Source organism: Acipenser ruthenus, chromosome 22 (assembly GCF_902713425.1).
Source record: "Acipenser ruthenus chromosome 22, fAciRut3.2 maternal haplotype, whole genome shotgun sequence".
Lineage (NCBI taxonomy): Eukaryota > Metazoa > Chordata > Actinopteri > Acipenseriformes > Acipenseridae > Acipenser > Acipenser ruthenus.
The window spans coordinates 10,613,874-10,633,249 of NC_081210.1; the positions used below are offsets into that span (position 1 = coordinate 10,613,874).

Consider the following 19,376-nt stretch of genomic DNA (forward strand, 5'->3'; position numbering starts at 1 on the left):
ATCACATGAAATGAGATATTGATTCTTTTTTTTTTTTTTTTAATGAAGAAAAGGTATAATGGCAGAAAGCTTTAATTTTGATAAATAATGAACTCATTCAGACAAATGTAAATGTTGTTTTCGGAGTGGTATGATCTCTGCACTGGATTGAATGCCCTGTCCTCTGTATCTGAGCTGTGGTTTCTGCTCTGCACACAGGCTCGTTCCCCTGTGAGTCACAAGCTGTTGCTGTGCATGAAGAGAGTATCTACACTGTGGAGCCCAACAGGGTGCAGGTCCGCACCTTGCAGGTAAGTCTCACTCCAGCTAGATCCTTGCCTGTTGGGTTAAAAACACATGTCTGTAGTGGATGTTGCTAAACACTTCATTATCATCCCTGCTGTAGATTAAATCCTCAGCAAGGGGGATATAGTGTGGTGCTGTACAACTGTCACACTTTGAAAAAACACACTGAGGAACTGTGATTCAACCTGTGACACTGCCTAACTTCATGGATACTGTTATGGCAAACAAGTATTTGTTTTGAGATGCTATTTCACATAATATTAGATTCGATTGCAGCTCTCTAGAATTTTTATTAAACTTTGCATGCATCTTCGACATGAGATTATATACCACACCCTAATTTAATTCCACATAGTAGTGACAGTGTAATTTGGTGTTTTCATCCTTTGGCGGGAAAGTATGTCAGATCGGCTCTCTTTGGTTTGAGTTCAGTTCCAGAAGTGCCATGCTGGTGATTTTGTTTCTCTGCTAATGCTCTCTATCTTCGTTCACTCTCCCGGCCCCCTTCACTCTGTATTTCCATGCATGTGTTGTACATTCCAGCCTCTCTGACTGTACCTCCCCACTCTCACTCTCCAGGGCACAGTGAAGCAGCTGCTGGTGTTCCTAGAGGCGGAGGGCACCCCCCAGCTCCTGAGTGTCTGTAATACCTTCCTGGTGGTGGGGACCGACGCTGCACACATCAAGGTGTTCGACCTGTCCCGCAGGTACAGATACACTGGAGACCACTGCGCTGAATTCACATTCTGCACAGCCGTATACATATTGCACTTCAGCAGCCAGGCTGCCTCTCCGTTCCATAGAGATATACATAATGTGACAGTCTGACTTTGGAGATGCAATATCTATACTCCATGTTAGATAAGACCACCAAAGAAATGTGACTGTGCATTTAAACAAAACAAACCGCATTTATTCAGGGGGATTGTTTTGTAATTTTATTAGTGCTTTGTGGCAATGTGCCCCGCCCCTGTGTGCATATTATGTGTTGTATGTTGTGTGCGTGTGTTAATGTTGGTGTATAGATTGGTACACGGGATATAAACGGGTCTGTGTTTCACATGTATTTAAAAAGTGTAGATTTGTATTTAAGCACAGGGTTGCACAGAATTAATTCACGTGCTGGGATTCAAGTGAATAAATAATTAGTAATTGAATCCCAGCACAACAGTATATATAGATGCACATTTCATTCAGTCGGGGTTGTTGGGTGTTCGGTGAGTGGAGAACGGGAGAGAGAGAAGGAGAAAATAAAACAAAGTAATAATAGGAAGTGTTTTCACTCACCGTGTTTGTTCATCTGTCTGTTTAAGTGTAGTACGTTTTGTTTGTCTTTTTGTTTTGGCTCGAGTGCCGTGTCCTGTGTTTTTGTTTCAAACCTTTTATTTTCTGTGCTGTTAATTATTAAATGCTGAGCGCGATCACGCGCTCAGCTTAACCAAAACTCCAAGTCTCTGTGTGTTACTTCCTGGCTCTGGTCTGACGCCACCCACTCCGGCCGTCTTTGTGACACGTGGTGTCCTGCGTGGGATCTACAGCGCCTCCAGGACTCAGGCCAGAGCAGGAACAGCATTTTTGGATTAAAAAAAAAAAGAGGGAAAAAAAAAAAAAAAATGGCAGAAGACGCCATCAAAGTGCGGGACTGGATCCTGGAGAATGCTGGGCTGGAGGCCCAGTCAATACCAGTAGCCGTCCGGTTCCTGCGGTTTATGGACAGAGAGCGATGGGAGGCGTATGAGAGGGAACAGACCGTAAGCACCTGGGAGGAAGGTGTGGGGTTGGTCCTCAGCTACCTGGAGGCAGTTATAAGTGGAACAGCAGCCCAGGTAGCAGGTCCACCAGCAGAGGAAGAATGCCTGCTGTCCCCGTCTCCACCAGCAGAGGAAGAATGCCTGCTGGTTTTGCCTCCACAGCCCAAGCGGGAGGAGCCTGAGCGTCCACAGCCCAAGCGGGAGGAGCCTGAGCATCCACAGCCCAAGCGGGAGGAGCCTGAGCGTCCACAGCCCAAGCGGGAGGAGCCCGAACGTCCGACGCCTGAGCGGGGGGAGCCCGAACGTCCTACGCCTGAGCGGGGGGAGCCCGAACGTCCACAGCCCAAGAGGGGGGAGTCGGTGCGTCCACAGCCCAAAAGGGAGGAGTCGGTGCGTCCACAGCCCGAAGAGAGGGAAGTAGGGGCTTCCACAGCCCTAGGACCCAAGCTGCCAGCAGATGGAGAATTCCTGCTGGTTCCACCTCCACCAGCAGAAGAACAATGCTTGCTGTCCCCATCTACACCAGCAGAGGAAGCATGCTGTTGGTGCACCTGCTGCTGCCATCCCGAGAGCTAAAGGGGGAGGAGCCATCGCTGCCGTCCCAAGAGCCAGAAGGGGAGGAATTGCAGGCTCAACCCCCTGAATTTTTCTGGGGGGGAGAAGGGCAGGATGCTGGTGTCCCCCAGCAGCCTCTATTTATGCTGCTGAAGGGAGCACGGCGCACACCAGCCCAGCCGCCACAGCAGAGGGAGCCAGCACCGCCACAGCCTCCCTCTGAGTGGCCAGCATCAGCCCCATGGCCTCTGCCTCCACCGCAAGGAGCAGAGCAGCAGGAGCTGCCTCTGCCTCCGCCACCTCCACCGCTTCCTCCACTAGGAGCAGAGGAGCAGGAGCTGCCTCTGCCTCCACCACCGCCAGGAGCAGAGGAGCAGGAGCTGCCTCTGCCTCCACCACCGCCAGGAGCAGAGGAGCAGGAGCTGCCTCTGCCTCCGCCACCACCACCGCCAGGAGCAGAGGAGCAGGAGCTGCCTCTGCCACTTCCAGGAGCAGAGGAGCAGGAGCTGCCTCTGCCTCCACCACCGCCAGAAGCAGAACAGCAGGAGCTGTCTCTGCTTCCCGTACCTCCACCACAGAGAGTACGGTGGCCGGAGCCCCAGAAAGGGGAGCTGTCGGCCACGAAGAAGGGGGAGGAGGTCTGGAGACCACCAACCCCAGCAGCAGTTTCGCTGCCAGAGATCGTGGGGGAGGTCCGGAGACCTGCTCCCACTGCAGCAGTTTCGCTGCCGGAGATCGTGGGGGAGGTCAGGAGACCTGCTCCCACTGCAGCTTCTTTGCTGCTGGAAGTACTGTGGTCGGAGCCCCACCAAAGGGAGCTACCGGCTACAAAGACAGGGGGAGAGGTCAGGAGACCACTTTCTCCAGCAGCAGTTTCGCTGCAGGAATGGACCAGCATGCTGGCAGCCGTGCCACTACCGGCAGGGGTGCTGACAGCATGGCCAGCCATGGGCCCACTGAAGCCTCCCTTCCCAGCCCGAGACTTTGTCCTGGACTGCTGGATTTTTAAGGGGGGAGGTGGCCGTTGAGGCCATGTGTGCTTTGCACAGGGGGGGGTATATGTGGCAATGTGCCCCGCCCCTGTGTGCATATTATGTGTTGTATGTTGCGTGCGTGTGTTAATGTTGGTGTATAGATTGGTACACGGGATATAAACGGGTCTGTGTTTCACGTGTATTTAAAAAGTGTAGATTTGTATTTAGGCACGAGGAGGGCACAAATCACTTCACGTGCTGGTTAAATGTAATATGTGAGCACGGGGTTGCACAGAATTAATTCACGTGCTGGGATTCAAGTGAATAATTAATTAGTAATTGAATCCCAGCACAACAGTATATATAGATGCACATTTCATTCAGTCGGGGTTGTTGGGTGTTCGGTGAGTGGAGAATGGGAGAGAGAGAAGGAGAAAATAAAACAAAGTAATAATAGGAAGTGTTTTCACTCACCGTGTTTGTTCGTCTGTATGTTTAAGTGTAGTACGTTTTGTTTGTCTTTTTGTTTTGGCTCGAGTGCCGTGTCCTGTGTTTTTGTTTCAAACCTTTTATTTTCTGTGCTGTTAATTATTAAATGCTGAGCGCGATCACTCGCTCAGCTTAACCAAAACTCCAAGTCTCTGTGTGTTACTTCCTGGCTCTGGTCTGACGCCACCCACTCCGGCCGTCTTTGTGACAGCTTGGAGAAATATTCAAATATTCAAACAAACACTGCTATTCAATGGCAAAACTGTTCGTATTTGTTGAAATAAAATAATTCATATGAAATATATCATTCTACTGTACAGAAGGTAATTTTATGGTTCACCGGGTTTATTTTACTTGAGATTTTGTTATTGTAATAATATGGTATGAATTACAGTTTTGTTTTCCAGCGAATTAAAAATGAAAGAATATTCAAATATTCGTGTACATTTTGAAAGAATATTCAAACATGAAAACCTCATGTTCATCCTGCACTCAATTTTACCCAAATCAGGTGAATTTCTGTCATACTCTCCTATTAAGCAAGTGACAAAATATATGACAAAATCTAAATAAGATGCCAAGACTAGGTAAGAAATCATTTCCATAATGAGTTTGAATAATTTCACAATGCGAGTGACTATGTGACAATGTTCTTCATTTCAAAGCTGCACAATACTTTCACAGTGCCTCACTGCACAAGAGAGTAAACATTTCTAAGGGGTTGCCTTATGATCCTGTGTGTCCAGACTATGCCATGCTGTGTCTCTACAGGGAAGCAAAACCCCACTGTAATGCCAAGAGCCTGGCAGAGCTCATTCCCAACCTGGGGGCCATCACCTCTGTGAAGAGCAACGCCAACGGCAGCCAAGTCAGCATGCTTGTCGCACGGGTGAGTGGGGGCCCTCGGGGGGGTGTTGGGTTCCTGCAAGGGGTCTAGTTTCTACACTACACTATGTTTTAATATGGAATTGATATCATATGTGCCTACCGGGACTCAGAATTAAATGCACTTTCCCTTTGATCCCAGAATAAGTTTCAATTCTGGCTGATTTTCTATTTATATATATATATATATACAGTGCCTTGCGAAAGTATTCGGCCCCCTTGAACTTTGCGACCTTTTGCCACATTTCAGGCTTCAAACATAAAGATATGAAACTGTAATTTTTTGTGAAGAATCAACAACAAGTGGGACACAATCATGAAGTGGAACGAAATTTATTGGATATTTCAAACTTTTTTAACAAATAAAAAACTGAAAAATTGGGCGTGCAAAATTATTCAGCCCCTTTACTTTCAGTGCAGCAAACTCTCTCCAGAAGTTCAGTGAGGATCTCTGAATGATCCAATGTTGACCTAAATGACTAATGATGATAAATAGAATCCACCTGTGTGTAATCAAGTCTCCGTATAAATGCACCTGCACTGTGATAGTCTCAGAGGTCCGTTTAAAGCACAGAGAGCATCATGAAGAACAAGGAACACACCAGGCAGGTCCGAGATACTGTTGTGGAGAAGTTTAAAGCCGGATTTGGATACAAAAAGATTTCCCAAGCTTTAAACATCCCAAGGAGCACTGTGCAAGCGATAATATTGAAATGGAAGGAGCATCAGACCACTGCAAATCTACCAAGACCTGGCCGTCCCTCTAAACTTTCAGCTCATACAAGGAGAAGACTGATCAGAGATGCAGCCAAGAGGCCCATGATCACTCTGGATGAACTGCAGAGATCTACAGCTGAGGTGGGAGACTCTGTCCATAGGACAACAATCAGTCGTATACTGCACAAATCTGGCCTTTATGGAAGAGTGGCAAGAAGAAAGCCATTTCTTAAAGATATCCATAAAAAGTGTCGTTTACAGTTTGCCACAAGCCACCTGGGAGACACACCAAACATGTTGAAGAAGGTGCTCTGGTCAGATGAAACCAAAATCGAACTTTTTGGCAACAATGCAAAACGTTATGTTTGGCGTAAAAGCAACACAGCTCATCACCCTGAACACACCATCCCCACTGTCAAACATGGTGGTGGCAGCATCATGGTTTGGGCCTGCTTTTCTTCAGCAGGGACAGGGAAGATGGTTAAAATTGATGGGAAGATGGATGGAGCCAAATACAGGACCATTCTGGAAGAAAACCTGATGGAGTCTGCAAAAGACCTGAGACTGGGACGGAGATTTGTCTTCCAACAAGACAATGATCCAAAACATAAAGCAAAATCTACAATGGAATGGTTCACAAATAAACATATCCAGGTGTTAGAATGGCCAAGTCAAAGTCCAGACCTGAATCCAATCGAGAATCTGTGGAAAGAACTGAAAACTGCTGTTCACAAATGCTCTCCATCCAACCTCACTGAGCTCGAGCTGTTTTGCAAGGAGGAATGGGCAAAAATTTCAGTCTCTCGATGTGCAAAACTGATAGAGACATACCCCAAGCGACTTACAGCTGTAATCGCAGCAAAAGGTGGCGCTACAAAGTATTAACTTAAGGGGGCTGAATAATTTAGCACGCCCAATTTTTCTGTTTTTTATTTGTTAAAAAAGTTTGAAATATCCAATAAATTTCGTTCCACTTCATGATTGTGTCCCACTTGTTGTTGATTCTTCACAAAAAATTACAGTTTCATATCTTTATGTTTGAAGCCTGAAATGTGGCAAAAGGTCGCAAAGTTCAAGGGGGCCGAATACTTTCGCAAGGCACTGTATATATATATATATATATATATATATATATATATATATATATATAGTGCCTTGCATAAGTATTCACCCCCCTTCAACTTTTCCACATTTTGTAGTGTTACAACCTGGAATTAAAATGGATTTTTTGTCACTGATCTACACAAAATAGTCCATAATGTCGAAGTGGGGAAAAAAATCTACATATTTTTCAAAATTATTTACAAATAAAAAACTGAAATGTCTTGATTGCATAAGTATTCACCCCCTTTGCTGTGACACCCCTAAATAAGCTCTGGTGCAACCAATTGTCTTCAGAAGTCACATAATTAGTTGAATGGAGTCCACCTGTGTGCAATTAAAGTGTCACATGATCTCAGATTAAATACACCTGTTTCTGGAAGGCCCCAGAGTTTGTTAGAGAGCATATCTAAACAAACAGCATCATGAAGACCAAGGAGCTATCAAAACAAGTCCGGGATAAAGTTCTGGAGAAGCACCAGTCAGGGTTGGGTTATAAAAAAATATCCCAAACTTTGAACATCCCCCGGAGCACCGTTAAATCCATTATTAAAAAATGGAAAGAATATGGCACAACTGCGACTGCGTAGAGAAGGCCGTCCACCAAAACTCAGTGATCAGGTAAAGAGGGCATTAGTCAGAGAAGCAACCAAGAGGGAGACGAGATGGGAGAAACCGTCCATGGGACAACTATAACCCGGACGCTCCACAAAGCTGGGCTTTATGGAAGAGTGGCGAGAAGAAAGCCATTGCTGAAAAAAAACCATATCAAATCCCGTTTGGATTTTGCCAAAAGGCATGTGGGAGACACAGCAAACATGTGGAAAAAGGTTCTCTGGTCTGATGAGACCAAAATTGAACTTTTTGGCCTTAGCGCAAAACGCTATGTGTGGCGCAAAGCCAACACTGCTCATCACCCTGAGAACACCATCCCCGCGGTGAAGCATGGTGGTGGCAGCATCATGTTATGGGGATGCTTTTCATCGGCAGGGACTGGGAAACTGGTCAGGATTGAGGGCAAGATGGATGGAGCCAAATACAGGGAAATTCTAGAGGAAAACCTGTTTCAGTCTGCAAGAGACCTGGGACTGGGGCGGAGGTTCATCTTCCAGCAGGACAATGACCCTAAACACACAGCCAAGCTACACTGGAGTGGTTTAAAAACAAGAACCTGAATGTCTTAGAATGGCCCAGTCAAAGCCCAGACCTCAATCCGATTGAGAATCTGTGGCAAGACTTGAAAATTGCTGTTCACCAACGGTCCCCATCCAACTTGACAGAGCTTGAGCAACTTTGCCAAGAAGAATGGGCAAAAATTGCAGGATCCAGATGTGCAAAGCTGGTAGAGACTTACCTAAAAAGACTCACAGCTGTAATTGCTGCCAAAGGTGCTTCTACCAAGTATTGACTCGGGGGTGAATACTTATGCAACCAACAAACCCCCTCTCCCTGCTCCTCCTACCCCCACTGTCACCTCTCGCCGTAACCTCCGCACTCTCTCCCCCTCTGTCCTTGCCTCCACTGCTCTCTCTCACCTCCCTCCTATCGACTCCTTTTCACAACTCTCCGTAGACTCTGCTACCTCCACCCTCTTCTCCTCACTCACCTCCTCCCTCGACTCCCTCTGTCCCCTCACCTCCCGACCTGCTCGCCCCTCCCCTCCCCATCCCTGGCTCTCCTCTGTGCTCCGCTGGCAAGAATCACACTGCGATCTGCTGAAAAGAAATGGAAGAGAACCAAACTCCCTGCTGCCCTAGACCTTTACCGCACTCTCCTCTCCTCCTTCTCCTCTACTCTCTCCTCTGCTAAATGTGCTTATTTCCAATCTGTAATCCAAGCCTCCACTAACAACCCACGTAAACTATTCTCTACCTTCTCCTCCCTCCTAAACCCTCCCCCCTCCTCCCTCCTCTATCTCCCCTGACGACTTTGCCTCCTTCTTCTCTTCTAAAATCTCAGATATCCGCAAACTCTTTAACACCTCTCCCTCCCCCGCACCCCCTCCTGCTCCAACCCCTACACCCACTACATCCCCTACTAACTCGCCCTCCCTCTCCACCTTCTTGCCCCTCTCAGACTCTGACCTCTCCTCCCTGCTCCAGGGTCACAAACCCACCACATGTGCCTTGGACCCCCTCCCCACTCACCTCTTTCAAGCTGCTGCTCCTGCCCTACTCCCCTTCATCTCCTCCCTCCTCAACACCTCTCTACTTTCTGGCATCTTTCCCTCTGCCTTCAAAAAAGCCTCTATCACTCCCCTCCTCAAAAAACCTACCCTCGACCCCACATCCCTCCAGAGCTACCGTCCTGTCTCCCTCCTACCCTTCCTCTCCAAAACCCTCGAGCGGACTGTACACCGCCAGCTCTCTGCTTTCCTGTCCAACCACTCTCTGCTTGACCCTCTCCAATCTGGCTTCCGCTCTGCTCACTCCACTGAAACCGCCCTCCTGTCTGTCACCAACTCACTTAAGTGTGCCCGAGCTGCCTCTCTCTCCTCTGTCCTAATTCTCCTCGACCTCTCTGCTGCCTTTGACACTGTTGATCACTCTATTCTACTATCATCTCTTGCTGACCTGGGGATCTCTGGCACTGCTCTGGCCTGGTTCTCCTCCTACCTCTCCAACCGCACTTACCAGGTAACCTGGCGTGGAGCAACCTCCACACCTCACCCTCTCTTAACTGGAGTCCCCCAAGGGTCAGTCTTGGGTCCTCTCCTGTTCTCTCTCTACACCCGCTCCCTGGGCCCCCTCATCGCATCCTATGGTTTCTCATACCATTTCTATGCTGATAATGCTCAGATTTTCCTCTCCTTCCCCACCTCTGACTCCACCATCTCCTCCCTTATCTCTACCTGTCTGTCTGCTATTTCCTCCTGGATGCACTCGCATCACCTCAAACTCAACCTCTCTAAATCTGACCTCCTTTTCTTTCCCTCCTCCTCCCCCTCCTCTGATCTCTCTATCTCTGTTCCTCTGGAATCTACCACACTCTCTCCCTCTTCCTCCGCTAAGAACCTTGGAGTCACCCTGGACCCCTGCCTCTCTTATTCCCAGCACATCTCCACTCTGGCACGCACTTGCCGATTCTTCCTGAGCAACATCCGAAGAATCCGACCCTTCCTCACCAACTATGCTACCCAGCTCCTGGTCCAGGCCCTGGTACTCTCCCGCCTAGACTACTGCAACTCCCTCCTGGCTGGCCTCCCTGCGTCCGCCACCCGTCCGCTCCAGCTCATCCAGAACTCTGCTGCCCGCCTGGTGTTCTCTCTGCCTCGCTTCGCCCACGCTACTCCACTACTCCGCTCACTCCACTGGCTCCCGATCACCGCTCGCATCCAGTTCAAGACTCTTGTACTAGCCTACAGATGCCTTGACCAGACTGCACCCAGCTACCTCCAGACCCTCATCTCTCCCTACACCCCCACTCGACCTCTCCGCTCCGCCTGCACTAGAAGACTGGCTCTACCTCCGCTACGCTCCCCTGCCTCCCGAGCCCGCTCCTTCTCCACCCTTGCTCCGCAGTGGTGGAACGACCTTCCTACAGATGTCAGGACTGCCCAGTCCCTGACCACATTCCGGCGCCTCCTTAAGACTCACCTCTTCAAACAGCACCTGTAGAACTCCTCTGTTGTATCCTGGGACACTATCACCCTTCATTTAAATATGCTTTATTTTGCTCTTATCTGCCCCCTATTTTACTACATTTAATCCTGTACTTCAGAATATTGTAATCTGCCAAGTGTTTAACCTGTAGTATTTTGTACTTAATCATATCCTGATGTAACTATCACTATTTAATCATATCCTGATGTAACTTTCACTATTATCTGCTGTATTATTGAATTGTGGTTTGTCACACTTGAAAAAAATTATTGTATTTCTTGCTCTAATTGTATGACTTGTATTGTAACACTTGAATGTATTTACTTGCGATTGTAAGTTGCCCTGGATAAGGGCGTCTGCTAAGAAATAAATAATAATAATAATAATAATAATAAAATGTCTTTTTTTTTGTTTAATTAACTTTTGTGTGACAATAAAAAATATTTTGCACCTTCAAAGTGTTAAGTATGTTGTGTAAATCAAATGGTAAAAATCCCAATTAAATCCATTTTAATTCCAGGTTGTAACACTACAAAATGTGGAAAAGTCCAAGGGGGGTGAATACTTATGCAAGGCACTGTGTATGTGTATATATATATATATATATATATATATATATATATATATATATATATAATATATATATATATATATATATATATATATATCTAAGGATTTTATAACCAGGTTGCATTCAAATGTTGACATTACTTATTAAAAAAAAATCTCCATAACTTTCAACAGTCATCATAATATGTAGAACATAATATATAGAACAATAAATGTAGAACAATCAATAGTGCTAAAATTAGAAATACTAAAAGAAACATTTGGACTAGAAGTCTTTTTCAATGTCTTCCTTTCCTCCCAGACTGATGGGAGCATTGACTCCAAGGTTTACTTCTATGACGTGGAGATGGACACTCTCACCCACTTTGACTTCTTTACTGGCCGATCCAGTGAGGGCTTCCAAGGAGAGGAGCCAGAGAGGTGAGCAACTGGGAGGGGGGGCAGAGGTGTGATTATGTTCCTTCCATACAGCACAGGAATTTAAACCATGAGCTACCATCCACAACCATTTGATGTTAGTTTTCTCTATGGAAGACCCTCATTCAATCTAATCTTCTTAGGGTTAAACGATTATCTCTATAATTGTACATATTTTAAAAGTCTCCTTTTGGCCAGTATCTGTACCACTCCATATGAAGACTCTGATATTTCCAAGTTATCTAAGAAAATACTTAGTTCTGTCTGTAGGCTAGTTGGTGGATTATGCAAATACTTAGCAGGTAGAACATTTTATTTTAAATTCAGGATGGCAAAACAGCTTTATGTATAAGGTCAATAATGATATATGCATGAATTTTATTTTGAGTGGGATGGTTATCAGCTAAAGCCTTGTCACACAAAAATAGTCCATCTGTAGATGAAGATGTGTCACTGTATTTGTCCTGCAGGGGGCACTTGGAGACAAGCGAGCTGTGTGGCCGCTGCCCGGTCAGTCAGTTCTGGGATGAGAGTGAGCCGCGGCTGTTTGTGTGTGAGACAGTGCTGACCATACCAGCCTCACCCCACACACATACTACTGACAGCACAGAGCAGGTAGGGAACACGCCTGGCTGTGTTGGAACCACACCACACTGCTGTGCTTCACTGTACTGCACTTATACAGCTGTCTTTTCGTACTTTATTATTATTATTATTATTATTATTATTATTATTATTATTATTATTATTATTATTATTTATTTCTTAGCAGACGCCCTTATCCAGGGCGACTTACAGTCGTAAACAAATACATTTCAAGAATCACAGTACAAGTAATAATACAATTAAGAGCAAGATAAATACAATGACTTTGGTTCAAGCAAGTACAAGTGAGGGTATTTCCTTCAGAGGGTATTTCCACTGTTCCACTGATGGAAACAGTTACTGGTCTCAAAAGCTGAGAACTGCAACATTAGGCAGTGGAAAGGTAGCTATAGTTTCCTGTCATTCCCCACCAATGCCCCCTGTTTCTCCATCTGTCTCCCTCCTGCAGGGAGATGTGCTTGTAGTTTCCTTCTTCAGCACTCAGGAACACAGACTGCTTCTCCAGGACTCGTACCCACGGCCAGCCGGCATGCAGGCCCTGCTTGCCCTCCGCGTTCCCTACTACTATTTCAACCGCAAGGTTATTTCCCTGCTCTTCTTGACTCCTGAGAGCTATGTTTGTGTGTGTCCTAAATGTAAATGTATGACTGCCTCCTTAAAGGTTTACCATAGTAAAAACATAGCAAAGTGTAGTCAGCACAGTGCAATCATGATAACAGCTAGGAAAACGGTAAGTCAGACGTGCATTGTGAAATACATGGTATAGGCATTGAGAAATACTAAAAGAAACTAAATGGATTCAATGCCAAACTAGAAGTCTTCTAGACAAAACATTTGTCATAGTTTATTTTAGTATTTTTAAACTTGCTGGTGTAAGTATGGCAAAAGCATAGTAAACTTCAAAAGTACTATGGCAAACTTTTAGAAGGACTTTGCTATAATTTTTGGTTGAAGTTTGATTGTATAACATGATAGAACAGGGAAACACAGTTCTTTAAGTTTGTCTGTGTTAACTGAACCTACCGCCGTACCCATGCATTTGTTTCACTTCATTTTCATGACTTTCTCTGTATTATTTTTTCTTCCTTTCCTTGGCTCACTGTTTGTTTTTATGTTTTCATCAGCTGATGTTTTGTCTCTTTCAGCCTGTGGTGAGTATCTGTCTTCTTCACATCCCAGTCTACTTCACAGTGCTCCAACAGTGTCTGTCACCTGTGCTGCTCAGCCTGATCCTCAACTGCATACTCAGTCTTTTCTATTTCTATTTTCTATTTTATCTTACATGCCTTTTCCAATGTTTGCTCAATCTCTCACTCTTCAAATTGCTTTGTGCTTTCCATTCTCAGCTAATGCTAAATTTTCCTTGCATAAATAAATATATATTTCATCTGGTGTTTTTAGGATAATGCTGTGGAAATTATGGTAGTACTCAGACAAAAAACCTTCAACTTTGTTCTTAATCATCGAAAACTTTCAGCTTCAACTGATCAGAGAATATCTCCATTAATCCGGCAGCAAACTGTGATAATTTCATTGTCTGCGGTTGATTTTATCTGCAAAGATAGGCTTTAACAATCATTTGATTTGGAACATCTGGAGCCAGTTTGCGTATCACCAGTTATGGTATTTGTTGTAACCTGATTGGAGATGGATGGATAAAGGAATAAACACTGGGGTCTATTTTAATGATCTAAATACCACTGCCCTAAAACCTTGGTCTGTGTACTAAAAACGAATATCTAGTTTTAAATGAACAGTGAACTTTATCATTATCATCTGTAATAAAAAGACCTGACCGAATTGATTGTAAAAACCATTACAAATGTACGGTTTGGGGCCTGACTCAGGAACTGGGCAAGCAAGCTTCAGGAAACCGCTTTAGAAGCTTTCACTTGCAGTTGTTAGTGTTCCTGTAGGGGTGTGTCTGTACTGACTGTCACCTCTGTGCACAGCCTGGAGAAGGGCAGGTGGAAAACGAAGGGACCCCAGGACCCTCCTCCATCCCCCAGATGGTGTCTCGTCGGGCACTGAGGGACTTTGTGGGGCTGGAGGATTGCGACAAGCCCACCCGCGACGCCATGCTCAACTTCAGCTTCTACCTGACCATCGGAGACATGGACGAGGCCTTCAAATCCATCAAACTCATAAAGAGGTAGGGACTCCTCCAAAAATACAGACAATGTGATTGATATAATGTCATTATTATTCTCCTGAAAATAATGCAATAAATATTGGTTGCTTTTAAAGCTAGGATGGAAAAATCCAGTTCTGAATCCAATCAAGCATTGCTGGATGTTAAACAGCTGAAACTGATTTCTTAACAGTAGTCAAAGGTATCCCCATTGCAAATAACTTGTACATACCAAGACAGAAGTTATTTAGTAGTTGTGATGAAGTCAAAAGGGGTCATACCAAAGTGGAAACACTGAATGGGTATCTGCTCTTCCTAGCCAGTAGACCAAGAAAGCTAAGGACAGAGGCAACTTGAATGAACAACCACGAATGTTCAGTCTTTTTGGTGACCTTGTAATTCAGGTTTCATTGTGTTTCTATGTTTACCTTTTACAAAATCTGTTACTGAATATGGCTCATTGGCCCTCTGGGGTGCAGTCATAATTTTGTTGTAAAACAGTAATGCTACAAAACAAATAAGAAATAACAACTTATATGGACTTCTAAAATAATAATAGCAAGCAACCCAGAAAGTTAAGATAAAAGTGTGCCTAAATGGTTTACTAGTTTTGTACTTTCCTTTGAAAAACAAAAAGTGCAAATTACGTTTTCAAGTAAAGACCTTGATCAGTCATGCCCATTGTGTTTCAAGTCTTGAGGAAATTGGACACATACCACATCTCAAAGGGTTTTTTACAATGGGAAACCACAGCAATACAGTTTTAGATGGGACGTGTTCAATAGAGCGTGCCTAATTTAGCAGAGGCTGGCACAATGCCACAAAGTCTGCCCACTTTTTGTCTGTCTCTGAGATCTCACCCTCTTGAGCGTGTAGTTTATTTTCTGCATCAGTGATAGCAAATCAGGTTGTTTTTAAGACAATTTAAGGAAATAGTAGTCTTTTCATTGCTGTATTCTGTTCAAAGCAGGAGGAAATGTAATTCATTCTCACTGTAGCCCATGTCACGTTGTGCATCTCTTTGGATTTCCAGTCTGTGTAGATCTCATTGTATTTGTGGTCACCGAGACAGTGCTTTTGTCCTGTTTGAGGTCTGTGTAGATTATCAAATCAACCCAAAACATCATAACCACGCCCAGAAATGTATATTTTTTTATCTCTAATTTCTGTAATATTTTAAACATTATCATCATTAACATTTAAACTATTCTATGATCTGTATGTCACACAATAACGTAACATCGTTAGAAAGCCTGAATTCTGCATATCACGTTAGCTTGTCAAAAGTAGTCTCTTCACTTTTGAGATATGTTGCCATTTGTAAGTGATGATTCTTAGCAAAGGGTGTACATTAGCTTGGAATCCAAGGTGGTAAACCATTTTTAATATTTATATATATATATATATATATATATATATATATATGTTCTTCAATCATGAACTGTAACACTGATTACAAATGACAGATCTTCAGCACTTTACAGTATAAGGCATCACTGCCAAACCATAGTCACAATCTTCATTGACATATAATAAGCCATCTGTAGCAATTTGATGGCTTAGGACCAGCTTTACGTTATTGCAAGTGGACATTTGTTCCAGTAAGTTATGCCACATGGTTACCTACTTTTCCTCCACACATACAGCTGCTATTGAAGTTGTATCTTGGGAACCCCTTGACGGAACTTTGTATTGTATTTGTAGTTGGAAACTATTCCACATACTGTTAATATTACAATATGACCTATGTTTCTTTTTTTACTGTAGTTTAATAACGGTTCTGGGACCTATTTGACTGACCTATTTTAGGGGTGTGCAATTCATATCGCCTGACACCCAGGATAACAAGATTTGTGCATAGCGACAACAAGTTTTATCGTTATACATTGCCCGTTGGACAAGTACTTCATACAAATGAACATTTAAAAAGAAATGGGTAACTAAACCTCAAAGCAAAAATACAGTGCCTTGCGAAAGTATTCGGCCCCCTTGAACTTTGCGACCTTTTGCCACATTTCAGGCTTCAAACATAAAGATATGAAACTGTAATTTTTTGTGAAGAATCAACAACAAGTGGGACACAATCATGAAGTGGAACGAAATTTATTGGATATTTCAAACTTTTTTAACAAATAAAAAACTGAAAAATTGGGCGTGCAAAATTATTCAGCCCCTTTACTTTCAGTGCAGCAAACTCTCTCCAGAAGTTCAGTGAGGATCTCTGAATGATCCAATGTTGACCTAAATGACTAATGATGATAAATAGAATCCACCTGTGTGTAATCAAGTCTCCGTATAAATGCACCTGCACTGTGATAGTCTCAGAGGTCCGTTTAAAGCGCAGAGAGCATCATGAAGAACAAGGAACACACCAGGCAGGTCCGAGATACTGTTGTGGAGAAGTTTAAAGCCGGATTTGGATACAAAAAGATTTCCCAAGCTTTAAACATCCCAAGGAGCACTGTGCAAGCGATAATATTGAAATGGAAGGAGTATCAGACCACTGCAAATCTACCAAGACCTGGCCGTCCCTCTAAACTTTCAGCTCATACAAGGAGAAGACTGATCAGAGATGCAGCCAAGAGGCCCATGATCACTCTGGATGAACTGCAGAGATCTACAGCTGAGGTGGGAGACTCTGTCCATAGGACAACAATCAGTCGTATACTGCACAAATCTGGCCTTTATGGAAGAGTGGCAAGAAGAAAGCCATTTCTTAAAGATATCCATAAAAAGTGTCGTTTACAGTTTGCCACAAGCCACCTGGGAGACACACCAAACATGTGGAAGAAGGTGCTCTGGTCAGATGAAACCAAAATCGAACTTTTTGGCAACAATGCAAAACGTTATGTTTGGCGTAAAAGCAACACAGCTCATCACCCTGAACACACCATCCCCACTGTCAAACATGGTGGTGGCAGCATCATGGTTTGGGCCTGCTTTTCTTCAGCAGGGACAGGGAAGATGGTTAAAATTGATGGGAAGATGGATGGAGCCAAATACAGGACCATTCTGGAAGAAAACCTGATGGAGTCTGCAAAAGACCTGAGACTGGGACGGAGATTTGTCTTCAACAAGACAATGATCCAAAACATAAAGCAAAATCTACAATGGAATGGTTCACAAATAAACATATCCAGGTGTTAGAATGGCCAAGTCAAAGTCCAGACCTGAATCCAATCGAGAATCTGTGGAAAGAACTGAAAACTGCTGTTCACAAATGCTCTCCATCCAAACTCACTGAGCTCGAGCTGTTTTGCAAGGAGGAATGGGCAAAAATTTCAGTCTCTCGATGTGCAAAACTGATAGAGACATACCCCAAGCGACTTACAGCTGTAATCGCAGCAAAAGGTGGCGCTACGAAGTATTAACTTAAGGGGGCTGAATAATTTTGCACGCCCAATTTTTCAGTTTTTTATTTGTTAAAAAAGTTTGAAATATCCAATAAATTTCGTTCCACTTCATGATTGTGTCCCACTTGTTGTTGATTCTTCACAAAAAATTACAGTTTCATATCTTTATGTTTTAAGCCTGAAATGTGGCAAAAGGTCGCAAAGTTCAAGGGGGCCGAATACTTTCGCAAGGCACTGTATATACAGAGAATACAAATCAACATATCCTTTTAATTCACAAACCCTCAGTCACAAACAGTAAAAAACAGATGAACCCGTTTTATATCACCTCGCTTAATATCATACCCAGTTTATTACCACTTGCCATGCACCATAGGTTCTTTTGAGAAATGACCTCTGTTAATATCATCTCACAAACCCGCTTATTGTCACATTTTGTGCAGCCTGTCAAATGTTGCGTGGCTTGGCTTTACTAATTAATCACAGGATATAATTAATTTCCAGCGCAGCTAACAACCAATAATCATCTTGACTGATAAACTGACATTTTGTGCAGCCTGTCAAAGGCTGCGTGGGCGGTCTTAACAGGATAGAGTTCAGTTATAAAACACCAACGTCGACAATTCATGCCTTTTTTTAGATAATGACACAAACTGTTTAATTCCAGTTAATGATACAAAACGTATTTGTACTATAATAAACTATATGCATTTGTTTAAATGTAAAGAACGACTAAATGTACAGTATTAAAACACTTGCTCTTTAATTCACTGTTAGTTTTCTTCCTTTTTGTCTTGCACTCGTAATGTGTCGTTATAGGTAAAAATGAAACCGGGTTAATATCATGCCCCACTTTATATCCTGAATTATGTCTGCACGGCAATCGTGATATAAATCGGGTTCATCTCTATTTAAATTAATGCAACAATGCTATTAAATTGCCTTTGTCTGCAGTAGGAGCCCAGTAAAGTTTGACCATCAGCTCTAGGAAGATATTTTATTTATTTATTTGCATTTTTAAAACACATTTTATACAGTAGTATCTCAAAGCAATGTACAGTACATATTAGAAAATCAAACCACAATACATTTGTATAACATAATACACATCTAATACAATCATACCATTTAAATAGCAAGAGAATCAGTCATTGGAAATCCTGGCCTGTGATTTGGTTAAAACCTCATCATAGGAGGAAAAATAGATTTAACTCTTGCCTTCACATCCTTACACCAGCTGTCAATATTCTCCATCTGTCATCATGTGATTGGTTCACATCACTCAGTCCCGCCCCTTTTCAAAGGAACGCCTTTCTCCCCTGCACTCTTCACAAGAGAAAATGGCTGAACACCGATTTACACTGAACACTCAATTGTAAAACATACTACAAAAGAAAGATGCTCCAAACACTAAAATGATTAAAACGTCGCTGTCACTGTTTTCTGACTTTCTGAAATTCAACTCGACGAAAACAGATATGACGGGCGGGATATAAACTGGATTATGCAGCAGTCTGCAAACCTGACGGAGAAAAACTTTGCTAACTATACGATATGAACTTCAAAAACATGTTCTGATATTTATTTCTGTTATTATTTACTTATGATGTATCAGCTATATTTAAACAAAATATATAAGTCAATATGTATTTACGTATGCTGTATCAGCTATATTTAAACAAAATATATAAAGTTATATTTAAACAAAATATATAAAGTTATATTTACTATCCAACCTTGCTATGTGAAGACCTTAGGCAGAACATTTATTTATTGTCATAAAGCTGGAGAAGGATACAAGAAGATTTCAAAGCATTTGAGTATCCCAATTTCAACTATTCTTTCTATTATCAAGAAGTACAAGACTCATGGTACTGTCACAGAAGAAAGAAGGTTCTTTCACCAAGAACAAGGTGGACTGGAGTTTTCATTTCAACCAT

The 19,376-nt window shown here is 43.3% G+C and overlaps 1 protein-coding gene across 1 annotated transcript in view; it reads left to right on the forward strand.

Moving 5' to 3' along the window:
- Positions 1-19,376, forward strand: part of LOC117431834 (intraflagellar transport protein 140 homolog) — an 85,904-nt gene that overhangs the window by 31,718 nt on the left and 34,810 nt on the right. The window contains exons 12-18 of the mRNA XM_034053157.3: positions 199-290; positions 865-992; positions 4,826-4,943; positions 11,231-11,349; positions 11,817-11,961; positions 12,401-12,532; positions 13,905-14,104. Of these exons, the coding sequence (XP_033909048.3) occupies positions 199-290; positions 865-992; positions 4,826-4,943; positions 11,231-11,349; positions 11,817-11,961; positions 12,401-12,532; positions 13,905-14,104 (934 nt within the window). The remainder of the gene's footprint in view (positions 1-198; positions 291-864; positions 993-4,825; positions 4,944-11,230; positions 11,350-11,816; positions 11,962-12,400; positions 12,533-13,904; positions 14,105-19,376) is intronic.